The following is an 18,812-nucleotide window of genomic DNA, read 5'->3' on the forward strand; positions in this document are numbered from 1 at the left end:
TCTGTTCTTTAGTTTCCTTTTCTTTAAAATAGGTATATTTGTATCTACCTCATAGGGTTATTCAGAGTAATCAACCAGATCGTTCACATAAATTGCTTAGGACTGTCTGGAATGTTGTAAAGGTTAGCTGTTATTAATAAGGTGTTTTTCAAATAGGGGCCTGAACACCTTTGAGGTGGGAGGAGGCCATCTAGGGACATATTGTCAGGGGTCAGTATAAGGTGTAGCCATGCCTAGGCGCTCTTGTCCATGGTGCTGAATCATTGTTGTGTAATTGCCCGAAGGATATTACTGCTTTATGGATGGAGGAAGAGGCACAGGACTGTCCAGAGTTTTCTGTAAACTGAATCCTGGGTTCCTGAAATGAGCCAGAAAATTGATCCTCAGGCAGTCTACAATCTAAAGATAGTATTAATAATTTTCCTAGATCTGAAATCCAGCGCCAGTGCTGGAGAAAGTATGGGCTTTGGCTGACGCATACATGGGTTTGAATAATAATGGCTCAAGCTGTCTGCAAGGAGTCTGACCCTAGATACAGTGGCATAATAATACATAGCTCGAAAGATTATATTAATGTGAAGAAGGCAGTATATTCTCAATAAATAGCAGCTATTGTTTAGATTGTTCTGGGAAGCAGGAAGTGGGAAGAAGGAAAAGGAGAGGACAGTTAGAGAATGGAAATGTTCAGGTAGCGGAGGAGGAACAGGAGGGTTCATGAATCCGAGAATATTCATGAGCCAGCTTACCACAAGTTCCTCCTGGCCCACAGGAACTTTCCAAGCTGAATGTGGTTACATATAGTTCTAAACTTGAGTGTTGTCTCTTTGGTGTGGTCTAGTTTTGGTTATTGTTAACACACACATAAGCACACAGCACACCACAATACCACAGCCTCCATAATACCCAGTATTTTTACAGCTCTGTCTTTCTAGTCCTGCCAGAGACTCAAGCTTGAGATGTCTCCTGTGACTATTCCATTCCTGACACATGGATGCTCTGTGGTATGAATAGGCTGTCATTTTCTCACCCTCTCAGGCTTTTCTGTTTGTTGAGTTTCGCCCTTCACTTGATGGTAGGAGACTCCTATTATCTGTTCTGTACCCTATCTGGATTATATATTTGGCACAAAATGTCATACTAGGAGTATGAAAAATAGATCCAGCTTGTAAAGAAAGGGAAATTCCATGGGGAATATATCATAACATGAGAATTTTAGGAGCTTAGCACAGTGACAGCCATCTGGCAGTCAGGGGACTCTGGCATAACTCTGTTATGTTTTTCTATCTTGAGAAAGTAGAACTGACTGAGAGATTCAGAGTCTGTCTGCTTTCGGGCCCCGGAAGGAGAAGGAAGAGCTCCACATAGTCCAAGCTCCTCTTCTTCATCCTGCCCCTTACACTGGTGTAAAGCAGGGCTTAAAAACACTGGCATGTATCAGGATCCCTGCTGCTGCTGCTGCTGCTGCTAAGTCACTTCAGTCGTGTCCGACTCTGTGTGACCCCATAGACGGCAGCCCAGCAGGCTCCTCCGTCCCTGGGATTCTCCAGGCAAGAACACTGGAATGGGTTGCCATTTCCTTCTCCAGTCCATGAAAGTAAAAAGTGAAAGTGAAGTCGCTCAGTCGTGTCCGACTCTTCACGACCCCATGGACTGCAGCCTACCAGGCTACTCCATCCATGGGATTTTCCAGGCAAGAGTACTGGAGTGGCTTGCCATTGCCTTCTCCTTCAGAATCCCTAGGGCTCTACAAAACACAAATTGTTGGACCACCCTGAATTTCTATAGATCTGCAATGGGATCTGTGAATTTACCAGTTGATGCTGGTACTGCTGGTGTGAGGACCACATTTTAAGAACCACTGATAGGAAATTTTACTTGCTGTGACTCTCATGAAACATTATCCGAATAATTCTCAGAACAACCCTGGAAAGATGTACTACTGCTACTGTTATTCCTATTTAGAAATGAAGAACACTGGTTTCATGTCACATCATTGCAAGTGGTAGAGCCAAGATTTGAATTTTCTTCTAATTCCATTTCCAGACTTGTGCTTGGAGCTTTGGGAAGACAGCTCCCTGACATGGGATATAAGTCATTTTCCCCAGGTGGTAGTTTTGTGAAAGTGGCCTCCTCTCGTGCTCTTATCCCTACATCATCCCCTCTGCTCTGGAGCCCAGAATTGGACCTTGGTCTTGCTGTTTACAGCCCCATTTGTTTAGCTTTTTCACTGTCGCGCACACCTACTGGCAGAGCCAAGTGAATGCTCGCCCACATTTTTGAGAAAAGTTAAAGGTGGCCCCAGGGCAAGAACAATTTTTTTTGAGGTCTCATGTTTTACCTCAAACTTCCTGAATATTTTGCACTCCATCACATTCTCTGTTCAAGTTTTATATAGATTTCCCCCCCTCAAATAGTATTAGCTTTCCAGGTGCGTGTCTTGGTTTTTCCTCTGGCTTCTAATTTTCCTTCCAGTTTGAGGCTGAGGGTTAAGGCTCTCTATGGTGGGTTTATTGATGGTATCAGCACTTAGCACAGAGCCTAGCACTTAGGTATTCAGTAGGTATTCATCCAGAGGTGTTATGGTGAAAGAAAGATCATGAGCTTTGGGACTAAACAGTCTTGATTTTGAATACCAGTTCTGTCACTTACTGGTGGATGAACTTAGAAAAATCGTTCTGGGGCTGTTTCTTACAGCTATAAAATGTCTTCCTCTCAGGGTTTGGTAAGTATTACAGATGCAGTGTGCAAAGCACCAGATGTGTGATAGTCTATAAGGGAAGGTTGCACCATGGCTTATATTTTAATGACTGTTTAGAATGGGAGAACAAATGAATGAATGAATGAGCCCACTTGAGCTATGGACACCATGGGATGAAACACTCCCCAGTCTGATAGCACAGGCAGCCCCTCAAGTAGCAGGTCTCAGCTTCTCCCAGGTGACTGCACGCCTCTCCTGGATACCAGCCCCCTGAACCTAGACATCTCTGTTCAGCCTGACATTTTCACACCTTCCCCAGAGCAGGGCTTCTTATATCCACTCTGAGGCCACTAAGAGATGCAAAGTCCTCAAATGCAAGTCCTCTCTGGATTCTTTTGGGTAGCACACAAATTCGAGACTTTTATTTTTGTGTATGTGTTAGAACTATATGCTGGTAATTTACTAAGTGAGTTATTAGGGATTACTCATACTTGCTATTCATGAACTCAAATTAGATCATTACCAAGTTCCCCAGGGGCTCTAATTCAGTTATCTTTGAAGTCAGGCTGCCTCTAAATGCTGAATGCCTCCTCACTCAGCCAGATGGTTAGATTCCTGTGACATGGAGTAAAGTCATGCTGTTACCATTGCAATGTCAGACTTGCTTTGAGTCAGTTTTGTGTTCAGCTACCACTATTCTTGCTTTTTAATTAGAAGTGGTAGTTCGTTTAACTTCATCATTATCACATTAGTTTGTGGAGGACATTTAGTTAACCTGACAGCAGGCAGTGATACATATTTGCATCAGACATATTTTAGGCCTATAATTTTCCAATTACTAGATTTTAAGACATGAACAAGCTTCAGTTCAAGCATGAATCATGATATTCTCTTGCTAAACAGATACATATGTAATCCAAACCCAAACGTGCCTCTTTAAGTTGTTTGAATTATTTATGATTGCATAATTAACTACCCTAAAATGGAGTGGCTCAACTGTTATTTTGTTATTCTGCATGATTCCATGCATCGAGAACTCAGTCAGGGCTCAGCAGGGACAGCCCATGAGCACTCTCCATCACGTCTGCTGAAGCTGTGAGACGTGAAGTGGTTTTCAGTGCTTTCTCGCAGCGAGGGTGGCTGACGTGACTGCACGGTGACTGGATGGTTTGACTGGGATCTTACCACAGGGCTTCACTTGTCGTCATCAGCTGGGGTTCTGGGTTCTCCTCCCCCTGTCCATATGGTTTTTCTGTGATCTCTCCAGTAAGATGGCTCAACTCCTGACCTGGCAACTCAGTGCTTCCGAGAACACAGAAGTGGAAGCTGCCAGGCCTTGAAGCTTAGGCCTAACACTGGCACAACATCACTTCTACTGCACGTTAAAGCAAATCACAGGTGCAGCCCAGATTTAAGGGGTAGAGAATAAAAAGAGCATGAATGTCAGGAGGTGTGAACCAGCAGTGTAATAGACTATGACATAGGTGACACTGATGAATTCAAGCAAGTTAAATGCCCCTAACATCCTGTGTATTAAGCATATTCTGGTGACTATTATAAGTTTATAGATTATAGTTTATAGTTATAAATTTATGGGTCATTTGTTGTGGTTGTTCAGTCACTAAGTCATAAAACTCTGTGGACTGTAGACTGCCAGGCTCCTCTGTCCTCCACTGTCTCCTGGAGTTGGCTCAAATTCATATCCATTGAGTTGGTGATGCTATCTAACCATCTCATTCTCCACTGCCTCCTCCTCCTTTTGCCTTCAGTCTTTCCCAGCATCAGGGTATTTTTATATGGGTCATTATTTTATTATTAAAATAATGTTTTAATTTTCATTCATATTTTTTTAATTATAAGTGACTCAGAACTAATATTATCAGTTTTACATCAACTAGTGTCTCTCCAGTTCTTGGTTAGCACAAAGTTCTTGTTAAATTTATTTATTTTTAATTGGAGGATAATTGCTTTACAATATTGTGTTGGTCTCTGCCTTACATCAACATGAATCAGCCATAGGTATACATATGTCTCCTCCCTCGTGAACCTCCCTCCCACCTCCCACCCCCTGCTACACCTCTAGGTTGTCACAGAACACATGATTGCTCCAGGCAAATGGTCTCAGTCAAAAAAAAAAAAATGTTGAAAACCACTTTTCTAGTGGTCAAGAAATGAACCCTTAGGAATCTTCTAATAACTAGAGGTATACAGTGGGCAGGTCACTGTTTCAACCCTGAAGGGGCCCAGAGTCTTCCAGGGAAGAGTAGGTAAAGACACTGCAGAGTGGTGAGTGCCACAGTGGAAAAGCCCAAGGAGTTATTGGAGAGCAGAGATGATATGTCCAGTCCAGTGCAAGCAATTAAAGGAAGCTTCTTAGAGAAGGTGATACTTGAACTGAACTTCAAAGGCTGTGTAGGAGTTGCAAAGTTGAAGAAGGATCAGCGAGAGCAAAAGCCCAGAAATGGTACAGTTATCAAGATCTGACTAGTGATTTTTTGGAAAGATATGAACCCTTCTGGGAAAAGAGAGGGGTTCATATCTTTCCAAAAAAATCACTAGTTTTTAGTGAGTCTTCCCTTTAAAAAAATATACTCTTACAGTTTGTTATAAGTCATCAGACACATATAAATAAGCTCCCCCAATCTGATGCTGTATTCATGAATTAATGTTATTATGAGAGCAAAGAGGAGATGAAGAGGTGTTTGTTCCTGGATAATTGTCTGTGGCTGATTCATTCGAATGAATAGAGAGACCTGGGGTGCAATTCAATACCCATTGAATTTGCCGTCTTCCTTCTGACTTGTGATTTCCATGCTGACATCTGTACAGAACAAACAGGGTTTGATCCACTATGCAAAATTGCAGAGCTAGAAAATGTGTTCAAAACCATTATTCCCACCCTCTCATTTTTAGACAAGCAACCGAGGCCAGGGGAGCTCAAGCAAGTGCTCAGAGTGGCTTAGTTGTAGGAGTATAAAACACTCTTCTTCCACCCAGGCCTGACAATATCCAATCTGAGTGCTATTTAGAAGATGCTATTACATTTTTTTTTTCTGTCAGCAAAGATGTTGAGGATGGTAATAAGAAGATTGTTCACACACTGTAAAGAACACCCAAGAGGGGAGTGATAGGGCAGGCTGCTGGTAGGGGAATGCCGAGAGATGTCAGCGGGAGCAAGCCCTCTTGTGTGGTAGCCATCATCTCTGTCAAAAGGCAGACAACCAGAGGGGACTGTCATGTGGGAGCATGGTCAGCAGTGACAATCTGGAGAGTCAGGCAGTGTTTGCTGATGGAAATAAAGAATGGTGCAGCTTTACTAAAACCACAGCTACCACATAATTCAGCAATCCCAGTCCTGGGCTTATATATGGATAAAACCATAATTTGAAAAGATACGTGCACCCCAATGTCCATTGCAGCCCTGTTTACAGTAGCCAAGACATGGAAGCAACCTAGATGTCCATCAACAAATGAATGGATAAAGATGTGATATATATACAATGGAATATTACTCAGCAATAAAAAAGGATGAAATAATGCCCTTAGTAGCAACATGGATGGACCTAGAGATTCCATACTAAGTGAAATAAGTCAAAGACAAATATCATGTGATATCACTTATATTTTGAATCTTAAAAAAATGGTACAAATGAACTTATTTACAAAATAGAAACAGACTCAGACTTCAGAAACAAACTTATAGTCACCAAAGAGGAAAATGCGGAGGGGGAGGGATAAATTAGGAGTTTTGGATTAACAAATATATACTGCTATATATAAAATAAATAATCAACAAGGACCTAATGTATGGCACAGAGTAGTTACTCAATATTCTGTAATAGAGAAAAGAATCAGAAAAAGAATGGATATGTGTATATGTATAAATGAATCACTTTGCTATATACCTGAAACTAACACAACATTGTAAATCAACTATAATATAAAATAGCATTTTAAAAAAATGTTCCAGTTTCTTCCACTATGAAGCCAAGCATGGAGCTGCAGTGGCACCGCAGTTATAGTAACAGAAGTATTTGTTGAGTTATTACACCATGTACCTCTTACCTTGTTACTCCTTCTCAACTTCCTCAGAAATCTTTCCATCTGCCCTGTGCCTGCTGCTGACACACTTGCTGCCCTCATAGTTCCCAATCCATATCTGCATCACTCCTCTTACCAGCCTGTGTGTTCATTATCTGTTCAGATATCTGTCCCTCACATGGGACCATCAACTACTACAATAGGAAAATATAGATGATTTATGTGTTCTGTAGGAATACAGCTAGGAGAATAGCTTGATTTGCTCAAAAAGTTTTTGAAAAACTATAGAAAGAAACGACCTTTGTATTTAGAACCAAATATGTGAGTACTGGTTTATTATGAGAAGGAAGGTGTGAAGGGAACTCCAGGTAGATTAAAGGCATGGTGTGTTTGTCAATCCACTGACTAACGTTCATGAGGTCCTGCCATGTGTCAGGTACTTTGCCAGCTGCTAGGGGTACATGGTAGGTTGATTAGGCTGTAACAAGGAGTATGTGGAACAGGAGGTCATTGGAGTAAGTATGGGGAGATGAGCTGCACCACAGATAAAGGATCTTCTGGAACTGGCTGAAGAACCTGCCTTTTATCCTGGAAGCCAAAGGAGGCCTCTAAAGGGTTTACGCAGGTAAATGCTAGAGTCAAATTTGGTTTTAAATGCAGGGGTTATCTACGCACAGATATGAAGTGATTCACAGGATATATCATTAAGTGAAACCAACAGTGTACAAAAAACAGTCCACAGTATGCTACCTTTTGTGTGATAGAGAAGGAGAAATAAGAAAATATCCATATATCTGTTCACTAATGTGAAAATAAATAGGAAAAATAAACTAGAAAACATAAGGATTGGGTGGGAGAAAAGATGGAAAGGAGGCGGGTGGGAACAGAGTAAAGGAAACAAGGGAAAGCAACACACTTTTTTTAATATAGTTCTGACTTTTGAAACCATACTAAAAAAGAATCTGTGGGAATGGAGAAAAATGTCTACAGTGAAATACAAACAAGAATGAATGGGAGTGGGAAAGAACTAACCTACATAACTTTTGAAAATAGTGCTTTGAGGGTATGCTGTTGGCTAAAGACAAAGGAGCTGTAAATAAATCTTGAACTCCGTTTTTCACAGAGATGTGGCTAGCGCTTCTGAAATTACTTTCTGTATGTTTTAGAATTGAGAAAAGTACATTGTAGATAATGGAAACAATTTGTTGGAGAAAAGAGTTTGACAGTATGGAATGAGAGGAGGCTACAATTGACTTTGTGTAGTGTATGAGTATGCATTTGGGGTTTTTAACATGGATAGATGGATGCAAGGATGGTTGGAAAGATAAATAGCCAGAGATGAGCTATGTGTGTATTCATGCATCTATTTCCTAGCTCTGTAACCGATAGGGCCTAGAAGCAGTGAGACCTCAGTAGCAAAGAGCATACCTAGTCCCCACACCTTGGTTTCAAAAGCCATTCTCCACTAAAAGGAATCAGGGCTCTTTAGAAAAATGACTGATTTCAGGACCAGTACTGAGGAAGTACAAGATGAGCCTGAAATATTTTGTAGTACCAAAAAATAAAAATGTGATCAAAGAATGATAGGAATATGTCTGAAGAATAAGGAATCACTCTGAATGAGCTTCCTCTGGCTAGATCTGGGACAATTTGGAATCAAAACAAGTAATGATGGTAATTTATCATAACCCATTGAATAAAGTAAGAATCCATGAATATAAGTAAATATACATTATGTGGAAATGTAATAAGCATATTATACTTATATATTTATCATGTATATTTACATAAACATATTTTATATATCTATGATATGTGTCATATTTATAGTATAAATAAAGTATAGCCTAGTACAAAAAATAAGGAAGAGAAAGCTCCCTCTTACAGTATAATCAGCTAATAAATATAGAAGCAAGGGTGGAATTAGAAATTCACTATCATGGTAATAATTAATCCAGGAAAGAACCATCAGTTCAGTTCAGTTCAGTCGCTCAGTCGTGTCCAACTCTTTGTGACCCCATGAACCACAGCACGCCAGGCCTCCCTGTCCATCACCAACTCCCGGAGTTCACTCAAACTCATGTCCATCGAGTTAGTGATGCCATCCAGCCACCTCATTCTCTGTCGTCCCCTTCTCCTCCTGCCCCCAATCCCTCCCAGCATCAGAGTCTTTTCCAGTGAGTCAACTCGTCGCATTAGGTGGCCAAAGTATTGGAGTTTCAGCTTTAGCATCAGTCCTTCCAATGAACACCCAGAATTGATCTCCTTTAGAATGGACTGGTTGGATCTCCTTGCAGTCCAAGGGACTCAAGAGTCTTCTCCAGCACCACAGTTCAAAGACATCAATTCTTCGGCGATCAGCTTTCTTCACAGTCCAACTCTCACATCCATACATGACCACGGGAAAAACCATAGCCTTGACTAGACGGACCTTTGTTGGCAAAGTAATGTCTCTGCTTTTTAATATGCTATCTAGGCTGGTCATAACTTTCCTTCCAAGGAGTAAGCATCTTTTAATTTCCTGGCTGCAATCAGCATCCACAGTGATTTTGGAGCCCAAAAAATGAAAGAACCATCAGTCGGTGCTAAAACCATCAGGGGATAAAATTTTGATCAGCCATTACAAAATTACTACAACTTGGAGCAGGATATCAAGTTCAGAAATCTACAGCACGACACAAAGCACCCAGCCGCTGGCAGCTGATGGCTTGTTGTATTGCTCAGTGTTGTATTCACAATAGGATGGTAACAGTAATGATTTATTTAGGTTCCAGTATGTGATAGGCATTATACCAGGTGCAGTTTAGGGTTGGTGGGAGGTTGTTTGTTCTTTGCATATATTAACTCAATCCTGATACTAATTCAGTGAGTTTTTTTATTAGTTATTCTCATTTTTAAGATGAAGAGCCCAAGGTTCAGGAAATGGAAAATTTGTCTGAAGTCCAATAGTTGATAAGAGGCAGAAACAGGACTCAAATCCCCTGCCTTTTGAGTTCAAGTTCCATGGTGTTCTATCATGCAGTGTGTCTCTGGGTCCTCTTAGAGCTCTGCGTTTCTGAAAGTATGCAGAATGGCAAGATCAGAGAGGCATTTTTAAACAAAAGCATTGGGGGATTCCTTCTTTCTTCTCACCATATTTACTAAATGTCTTGCCTCATTTTCCTTATCTAAAAATAGGGAAGGCAAGGCTTAATTTCCATGGTTGTTATGAGGATGAAATTAGATGACACATATAATACAAAGAGCACAATGTAAAGTAAGCGTCCAGAGTCAGTGTTTATAGCAGTTGCAATGCTGAATTCCCTTGTAGGATGGAACATTTTTCTAAAGGCCTTACTTTTGGACTGAGTTGATAATCAGAGGCCAGATCGTAAAGAGCTTTATGTATCATGAAAAGAAGACTACATTTTATTCTACAGGCAATAGAAACCACTGAAGAAGTTTATGACTTGGGAAGATGTGATTTGGTTGGCAATTTAGAGCCGAACAAGGGGAAGAAAGCAGAAGCCAGGCAGACTGGCAGGAGGCTGTAGTCAGAGACCAGGCAGATGAGGGTCTGAGTTAACAGATCAGCTGGCATGATGGAGGTGGGGGGGCTGATGTAGAACACGCAGTGGACAGTCACACTCTCAGACTGGTGCCTGGATTTGTAGGAAAAAAAGAATGAGGAGCTCAGCCTCAGACCTCTGGCCTGGGTGTTGTATTGGTTCTTCTTGGGCATGATCAGAATACAGAGGAGGGGCAGGTTGGAGGCATGGAAAGATGCTCATTCAGGGTAGTTTGGGACAAACAAGGAAGTCACAGTAGATAGTTGAACATGCAGATCTGGAGTGAAGGGAACGTGCAGGCCTGGAGGTGGCACAGGTGGTAAAGAATCCGCCTGCCTGGGTTTGATCCTTGGGTCAGGAAGATCCCCTGGAGGAGGGCATGGCAACCCACTCCAGTATTCTTGCCTGGAGAATCCCATGGACAGAGGAGCCTGATGGGCTACAGTCCATGGGGTCGCAAAGAGTTGGACACGACTGAGGCAATGAGCAGCGTGTCTGGGAGTTACTGAAGTCATGGAGGTGGATGAAGTCCCCCAGGGAAGGGATGTAGGGTGAGGATGGGGCAGTATTCAACACACAGTATTTAACAGTGGCAAAAGAAGTAGAAGGAGACTGAGGAGGAACACTTAGAAAGATGAAAGAATTTCCAGGGGGTTGTTTTCTGCTGAGGATAAGGCTTCAGAGAGTGCAAAGAACGCAAGGAAGGCTTGAACGTGCCTATTGGATTTGGCAACTGGGTCAGTAGTTTCGACCTTAAAAATAAAACAGCCAGTTATTTTAACAGCAAATGGATTTATTCAGGCATAGCAGAGGAATTGCACTTTGGAACAAGTGAGCTGTGGCAAAAGCCACAGGCAAGTCCAACATATAAAAGAAAGGAGTGTTATTTTATCAAGAAAAAGGAGGAAGTTGAGAAGGGGAGTTTTGAACAAAAGTCTGTGGGAGAAAAGTGAGAGTTCATGGTGTTGACCATTACTCATTGGTTGTTGAGTTGCTGAGGTAGTCAATTTCCTTTATTTTTCAAAGACACTATTTATTTTTCATGTGTTTATTTATTTTGCTGCTCTGTCTTAGTTGCTGCATGTAGGATCTAGTTCCCTGACTAGGGATTGAACCCAGGCCCCCTGCATTTGGAGCACAGAGTCTTAGCTACTGGACCACTGGGGAAGTCCCTGGGGTAGTCAATTTTTTGTAGGAAATGCAATGCATATCTTTTCCTGTTGGGCCTGTGCTTAATGGTTCTTTCCCATTAATACTTCTTCTGTTGGGGTCCAAAATCACTGCAGATGGTGACTGCAGCCATGAAATTAAAAAACGCTTGCTCCTTGGAAGAAAAGTTATGACCAATCTGCTGCTGCTACTGCTAAGTTGCTTCAGTCGTGTCCGCCTCTGTGCGACCCCATAGATGGCAGCCCACCAGGCTCCACCGTCCCTGGGGTTCTCCAGGCAAGAACACTGGAGTGGGTTGCCATTTCCTTCTCCAATGCATGAAAGTGAAAAGTGAAAGTGAAGTCGCTCAGTCGTGCTTGACTCTTAGCGACCCCACGGACTGCAGCCTACCAGGCTCCACCATCCATGGGATTTTCCAGGCAAGAGTACTGGAGTGGTTACCATTGCCTTCTCCATATGACCAACCAACATAGCAAACACATTACATTGCCAACAAAGGTCTGTCTAGTCAAAGCTGAGGTTTTTCCAGTAGTCATGTATGGATGTGAGAGTTGGACTATATAGAAAGCTGAGGGCCAAAGAATTGGTGCTTTTGAACTGTGGTGTTGGAGAAGACTCTTGAGAGTCCCTTGGACAGCAAGGAGATCCAACCAGTCCATCCTAAAGGAAATCAATCCTGAATATTCATTGGAAGGACTGATGCTGAAGCAGAAGCTCCAATACTTTGGCCACCTGATTCGAAGAACTGACTTATTTGAAAAGACCCTGATGCTGGGAAAGATTGAGGGCAGGAGGAGAAGGGGATGACAGAGGATGAGATGGTTGGATGGCATCCCTGACTCAGTGGACGTGAGTTTGAGTAGGCTTGGGGAGTTGGTTATGGATAGGGAAGCCTGGCGTGCTGCAGTCCATAGGGTCACAAAGAGTCGGACATGACTGAGCAGCTGAACTGAACTGAACTGTTGGGGTCTATGATTGACAATTCCTCCTGTAATTGATCTCTGTGGTAATTGCATGAGAGCTCCTCCTTCTGGCCTCCCCGCTCCATTTTAGTGAGGGTTCCCTTTATTAAGTTTCACAACTGGAAACTAGGCAAGACCAGGTGCCCAGAAACAGAATTCAGTTGGCCAGTGGATTAAGAAGAAAATTAAACTTTTTAAGGAGAGAAACTAGAGTTTGTATGCTCCCTGATATACAAGCATCTCACTCCCTTGCCATGTATTTCTTCCTACTGTTGGCAAGCTCCGACAAATGAAAGGTCTTACAGAGGCTCTCCTTACAGAACATCTGTCTTCTGCCTGCACTTTCCCTCGGCTCCAGCTCAGCCCTCCAGGTCCATACCAACCAAGTCTATCTGCCACCCCAGAGAACTGTTCAGTCTGCCTCCTCACCCTGTCATCTCTTCCAGCCCTTCGCCATTGCTCAGATCCCCATACTCGCAGACTTGCCTCAACTCTGACTCTCTAGAGTCTTTTATTAAAACTGGGCTTGATTTTTGGTAACATCAGTCTTTATTTCTTGTCCTGTTAGGCTGGGGACTTTTAACATTTTTAAACCGCAACTGAAGAATAAGAGATATATTTTGCATTGTGATAGTTACACACATGTATGTATAACTGAAAGGGGATGCACTCTTATTTTCAATTCCACCATTGCATTCCATTCTGTGCTATTCTATATCATGTTTTTAGATGCTGGTCTTAGCCTGCCACGTTAATTTCACAATCCATTAAACTGATTTAGAACTGATGGAGCCAGGAGGGGCTGAAAGGAAAAGATATTAAGTATTTGTCTGAATCCACTCCCTCCTCTCTTAGGCTCATCTGCACCAGGAAGGCAGGCCTTCCCTCTAATTATATTTTTATGGTTCTAAGAGGAGAGAGTCACTAAGATGCCAGCCAGCCTTGAGGGGGAGGGTTGGTATTTGAGTTTCCAGAGTGGCTTAGTGACTCATCAGAGGAAGGTAAGCAGCTCTAATGGTGGAATTTAGAAATCAGTGGAGAAGAGACTGGCTTACCTTTCAAATCACGCCCTGTGGGCTACTGTCCCTGTACTTTCTCATGAGACACCTGACAGCCTAGAGTATTTTCATGCCTGGAGGATGCTCTTAGGTGGCCCTACTACCACCTCTGATGAGGGACGTTTAAAATTTCCCAGAGTTTAGGAGTATGGCTACCTCTTTATACGGGCTAACCAACCCCCACCCCAGCCATCCAGCTGTCTGGACTTGTACTTGCCTGGTTTGTGTCACCTCTTCTGACTTCCCTGGGGTGGCATTCTCCCACTGCTTGAAAACCACTGTCTCCAATAGAGCTTTCAGCAAAGAACATTTGGGGATTTTTTTTTTTTAATAAGAAAAGATGACATGTATTCTAACATTCTCGTTCACAGTATCTTTTCTACTCACCCCAGGAAGAGCAAGGATTTCTGAATCTACCTTGACTACAGATAGAAGGATATTGTTGCCTGAGGAATAGCAGAGGTCTTCTCTCATCTGCTCAACGATACCTGCTGCTGCCATAGACACTTGGGTCCTCGAGAAATTTCCTGAAGGGCTTGTCTGTCGCGTACCTGCAATGAGCCAGGCCCTAAGCTGGGCCACGGCTACAGCCTGGTGAACAAAACTCTCTCCCAAGCCTCAAGCACTCACACCCAGGGAAGATGAGTGAAGATCGGTGGGTGTCCCTCACTCCAGAAGAATTTGGCCAACTCCAGAAATATGCAGAATGTGAGTAAACGGATGGACCCATCTCGGGTGGGATTTCCTCTTGGTTGGGGAGAGCATTTTTGGAGAGCAGAGTAGTGTATCATAGCAAAGCAAAGGGAATGAGATCAACTTATTATTATCTCCTTATAAAAATAGAATTTGTGTCTTTAAACATAAAAATGCAATTATCTTTATACTCTATAAATGATACATCCTCACCAGAGAAATCTGGACTATCTAGGGAAGAAAAATAAAAAGTAGGTTAAAAAATCACAGCTAAATGCTATAAGCATTTTGTCACACTCCCGTCCCGTGTATATTGCTTTACTTGGTCAAGTTTCTGAATATACCTTTTTCCTTTTCGGTCTTCATTTTTTAAAATAATGTAAGATTGTGTTTTCTCAGCTTGTCAAAACCTTTCTAGCCTACCTTTTGGTTAGATAGGTAGGCTGCTTGGTTACAATGTTACTCAATCATTTGCTTTAATATACTTGTGTTTGGACTCAAGGCCTTCCTTCAGTAAGCTCCAGAATTCTGATGCATGTCACTTCCTTCACTTTGTATTGGAAAGCCTGGGCTTTCATGAGGGGCTCTCGGTTTCACGAGCTGCACCCAGGAACAGTGTCAGTGCATCAACACACAGTGGTGGCAAGGCCTGCATACACACACAGCCCCACAGCTGTGCCCCCCACAGGCCACTCCTAGTCCTGACTGCTGACAGGAGTTGGTCCGGGCTGACCGCTTCACTCTGCACACACACAGTGCCCGTCATGATTGTGCAATGGCACTGATTTTTACAGAGCCCTTTGTCTTTCAGAGGCCTCAGCAGCACTCCTAACCCCACCCCATTTTTCTAACTCCTCTCCCTTCGCATTAATTGTGCTGGTGTTTTTGTAGGTCATTTGACCTGTCGCTCCTTGACCTGCCCTACAGCGCTTGCCCAGACAGATCCTCCTCTGAAGTGGGGTAGGACACTGGTCTGGGAGTCAGGGGGCCGGGCTCAGTGCCAGCTCTGGCGTTGTCTCTGTGATGTGACAGCTCTTAACACCCACCCCACCCTGTAGATCCCCTCCCCCACACCCCCAGCCTTAGTGTCCTCTTATGCAAAATGAGAGGGTTAGACTAGATGGTCTTCCCCTGTGGTCCCTCCAGGCCTAACACCCCATGAGTCCATGTGATCCACCTGTAGAACTACTGGTCTGTCTCTCCCTGGTATTTCGGAGCCCATGGCCTCTTGTATGACCACAATAGATTTAGAGAAGTCTGAAATGTATTGGCCAGGAGCAAGGAATCACCCTCCAGGGTAAGTGTTAGTCATGGGCTTCCTTGATGGCTCAGATGGTAAAGAATCTGCCCGCAGTGCAGGAGGACCCAGGTTCAATCTCTGCTTCAGGAAGATCCCCTGGAGAAGGGAATGGCTACCCACTCCAGTGTTCTTGCCTGGAAAATCCCGTGGACAATAGAGCCTGGTAGGGTTTCACAGGGTTGCAAAATTCATGGGGTTGCATAGTTCATGGGTCACAAAGTCTGTCTCTCCCTGGTACCCTGGAGCCTGTGTCCTCTTGTATGACTACAGTAGATTTAGAGGCCTCTGAAGTGAATTGATAAGGAGCAAGGAATCACCCTCCAGGGTAAACTCATCTAATTCTGCCCACTCTGTGGGTCAACAAAGTATCAGGCCCTGTCAGGGAGGAAGAAGAAGCAGAGAGATAAGGCTTTGCCTGAGGAATCGGAATCTTGTTAGGGCATCAGAAATGTACTTTGACACAAGCAGAGTACAAACTCAAGGCAGCAGGGAAACCATGCACAAAGGAGAAGGGAATTTAGAGCTGGGAGAGACTGAAAGGAGTGGCTTAGGATGTGGCTCAGTCGGTAAAGAATCCACCTGCTCTGTGGGAGATCTGGGTTCCATCCCTTGGTCAGGAAGATCTCCTGGAGGAGGGCATGGCAACCCACTCCAGTATTCTTGCCTGGAGAATCCCCATGGACAGAGGAGCCTGGCGGGCTACAGTCCATGGGGTTGCAAAGAGTTGGACACAACTGAGCAACTAAGCACAGAACATACAGGATGACAGAAAGTATCTCACAGTTCTTAGGGCCAGAAGTCCAAAATCTAGGCTCCTCCTGAGGGCTGTAAGGGAAGGATCTGTTTCCTTGGCTTACGGATGACTGTCTTCTCCCTTTAGTTTGCACGTGGTGCTCTCCCTATGCATGTGTCTCAGTGTCCAAATTTCCCTCTTTGTGTGGAAAGCCTTTTTTTAATCCTTATGTTTTAAATTTGTTTTTTATTGAAGTATATAGTTGATTTACAATGTTGTGTTAATTTCTGCTGTATAGCAGAGTGACTCAGTTATACATATATACACATTCATTTTAATTTTCTTTTTCATAATGATTTATCAAAGGGTATTGAATACAGTTCCCCATGCTATGCGATAGGATTCTGTTGTTTATCCATTCTGTATGTAATAGCTTACATCTGCTAATCCTAAACTCCCAGTCCATCCCTCCCCCACCTCACCTTGGCAACCACAAGTCTGTTCTCTACGTCTGGACAGAGTCATCTTGGATTGAACCCACCCTACTCTAGTAAGACCTCATCTTAACTAATTACCTCTGCCATGACCCTGTTTCCAAATAAGGTCACATTCTGAGGTACTGAGGGATTAGGATTTCAACATATAAATTTGCAGGGGAGACAACTTAACTTGTAACACAGGATTCATCTGGGTGAAGTCTGTGAAAAAAAGAATTTAAGATGTGGATGGTAGACGGTGGGGGGAGGAGTAGAAACAGGGGGAGCAAAGGTGAAGGGGAGCAAAGAGGGAGGTTGTCTGTGTGGAGGTAAGAAGAGCTTCTGGGCCAGGTGAGGAGAAGGAGCAGCAGGATGGGGAGGCAGACAGGGGCGGGAGCGGGTAGCAGGAGGCCTGGGGCCCTGCCTGTCAAGGCGTGGCCTTTGGACCGAAGTGGCAAAATGTAGAGCCATGGCTCTGATGGCTGAGTGCAGGGTGATCTGGATGAGAAAGTTGCCGGGTCAGGGAGGGCAGACAAGTCCTTTGGATGAAGGATGAAGTCTCTCATCTGAGCTGAGGCACAGAGCTGAAATGGGGAATGTGACAATGAACAGATGCTAATTTCTGAGAAATTACTGCGGAAGTATCCTCAGAACTTGTGGAACAAAACGAAGCCAGCGGAGATACCTCAGAGCTTGTGAATCTGTGCACAGTGAGGGACAGGGAGACGGATGTGGCAAAGCCACGGTGGAGGCAGGGGGTGAAAAGAAACGCAAGTATTTGGTAGGAAGTGGCTCCTCTGTGGTCTTTTTTTCAACCATCAGCTTTATCCTTCTTGGATCCATCCTCATTTTGTCTGTGTCCCAGGACGGGACAAGGGGCTCTAGTACCATTGTTCTAACAGAAAAGAAAAAACAGACATGATTCTTAGAAAATGATTAATCCTCAGAGGAAACCCTGAACAAGGCACTTCTACCAATTTAGTCAGATTGCATTGCCATAGCAACTGCTCTTCCATAATCATAAAAACAGGAGCTTTACAACAGCAGAATAGCTGAAGTGTACAGGCTGAAAATTGAGAACTTTCTCCAGTGGAGTTCTAGGTAGGAGAGGCCAAGAATTTCAGGACAAGAGGTTTTCAGTATGCTATGTTTCAAGAGCATAAACCCTGCACCTTCTCTGGTGTGCTTCTGTCAGGGGAGAAGCTGTGTTAAACTACCCTTGGATATTATATATATATGTGTATATATATATATATATTATATAATTGACAGTGGCATGGCATGCATGTGGGCTTAGTCATGTCCAACTCTTTGTGAACCTGTGGACTGTAGACCACCAGGCTCCTCTGTCCATGGAATTCCCTAGGCAAGAATACTGGAGTGGGTTTCCATTTCCTGTTCCAGGGAATCTTCCTGACTCAGGGATGGAATAGAACCCAGGTCTCCTGCATCTCCTACATCAGCAGGTGTATTCTTTACCACTGTGCAATGTGAATTAAGAGTGCTTGTCAAAAGAATCATATGACAGTTTAAGAAGCTTTTTTGTTACAAAATAAAAGCAAATGTAAAATTTTTGAAAGTGAAAAGATGAAATTTAAAGCTACTCATGAACCTATCACACTTCTCTGATGACTCAGTGGGTAAAAATTTCCACCTGCAATGCAGGTGGTGCTAGTTTGATCCCTGGGTTGGAAAGATCCCCTGGAGGAGGAAATGACAACCCACTCCAGTATTCTTGGCCTGGAGAATTCCATGGACAGAGGAGCTTGGTGGGCTACAGTCCATGGGGTCACAAAGAGTTGAACACGACCGAGCGTGTGCACGCAGGCACACACACACACACACGATCCTGTCTCTCAGTGATAACGACAACTCGTATGTATATGTATAAATATAAATATTAAAATACGTATTACACACATATACATATATATTTAAAAAATAAACATCTAGACTATTTCGTGTGCTATTTTCTTCACTCTAACAATGTTTCAGTTATCCATTGCTGTGTCGAAACAGGCTCAAAACTTGATAGATCAAAACACCCATTTTGGTTTTGTTGCTATGATCCTGTGGCTTGGACACCTGGCCAGGGCCCAGCAAGAAAACTTGTTCCTGCTCCACAGTGTTTGG

General features: G+C 43.2%; 1 protein-coding gene across 4 annotated transcripts in view; it reads left to right on the plus strand.

The window, feature by feature from the left end:
• The window catches only part of DGKG (diacylglycerol kinase gamma), a 226,646-nt gene that overhangs the window by 37,089 nt on the left and 170,745 nt on the right, over positions 1–18,812 (plus strand). For 3 of the 4 annotated variants that reach the window (XM_055408681.2, XM_055408698.2, XM_088838401.1), the window contains exon 2: positions 13,849–14,185. In XM_055408681.2, coding sequence (XP_055264656.1) covers positions 14,119–14,185 — 67 coding nt within the window. In that variant the 5' untranslated portion in view covers positions 13,849–14,118. The remainder of the gene's footprint in view (positions 1–13,848; positions 14,186–18,812) is intronic. The other variant, XM_055408690.2, reaches the window with a different exon arrangement.

This window comes from Moschus berezovskii, chromosome 1 (genome assembly GCF_049115385.1).
Source record: "Moschus berezovskii isolate FMDL1 chromosome 1, NW_MosBer_1.0, whole genome shotgun sequence".
Lineage (NCBI taxonomy): Eukaryota > Metazoa > Chordata > Mammalia > Artiodactyla > Moschidae > Moschus > Moschus berezovskii.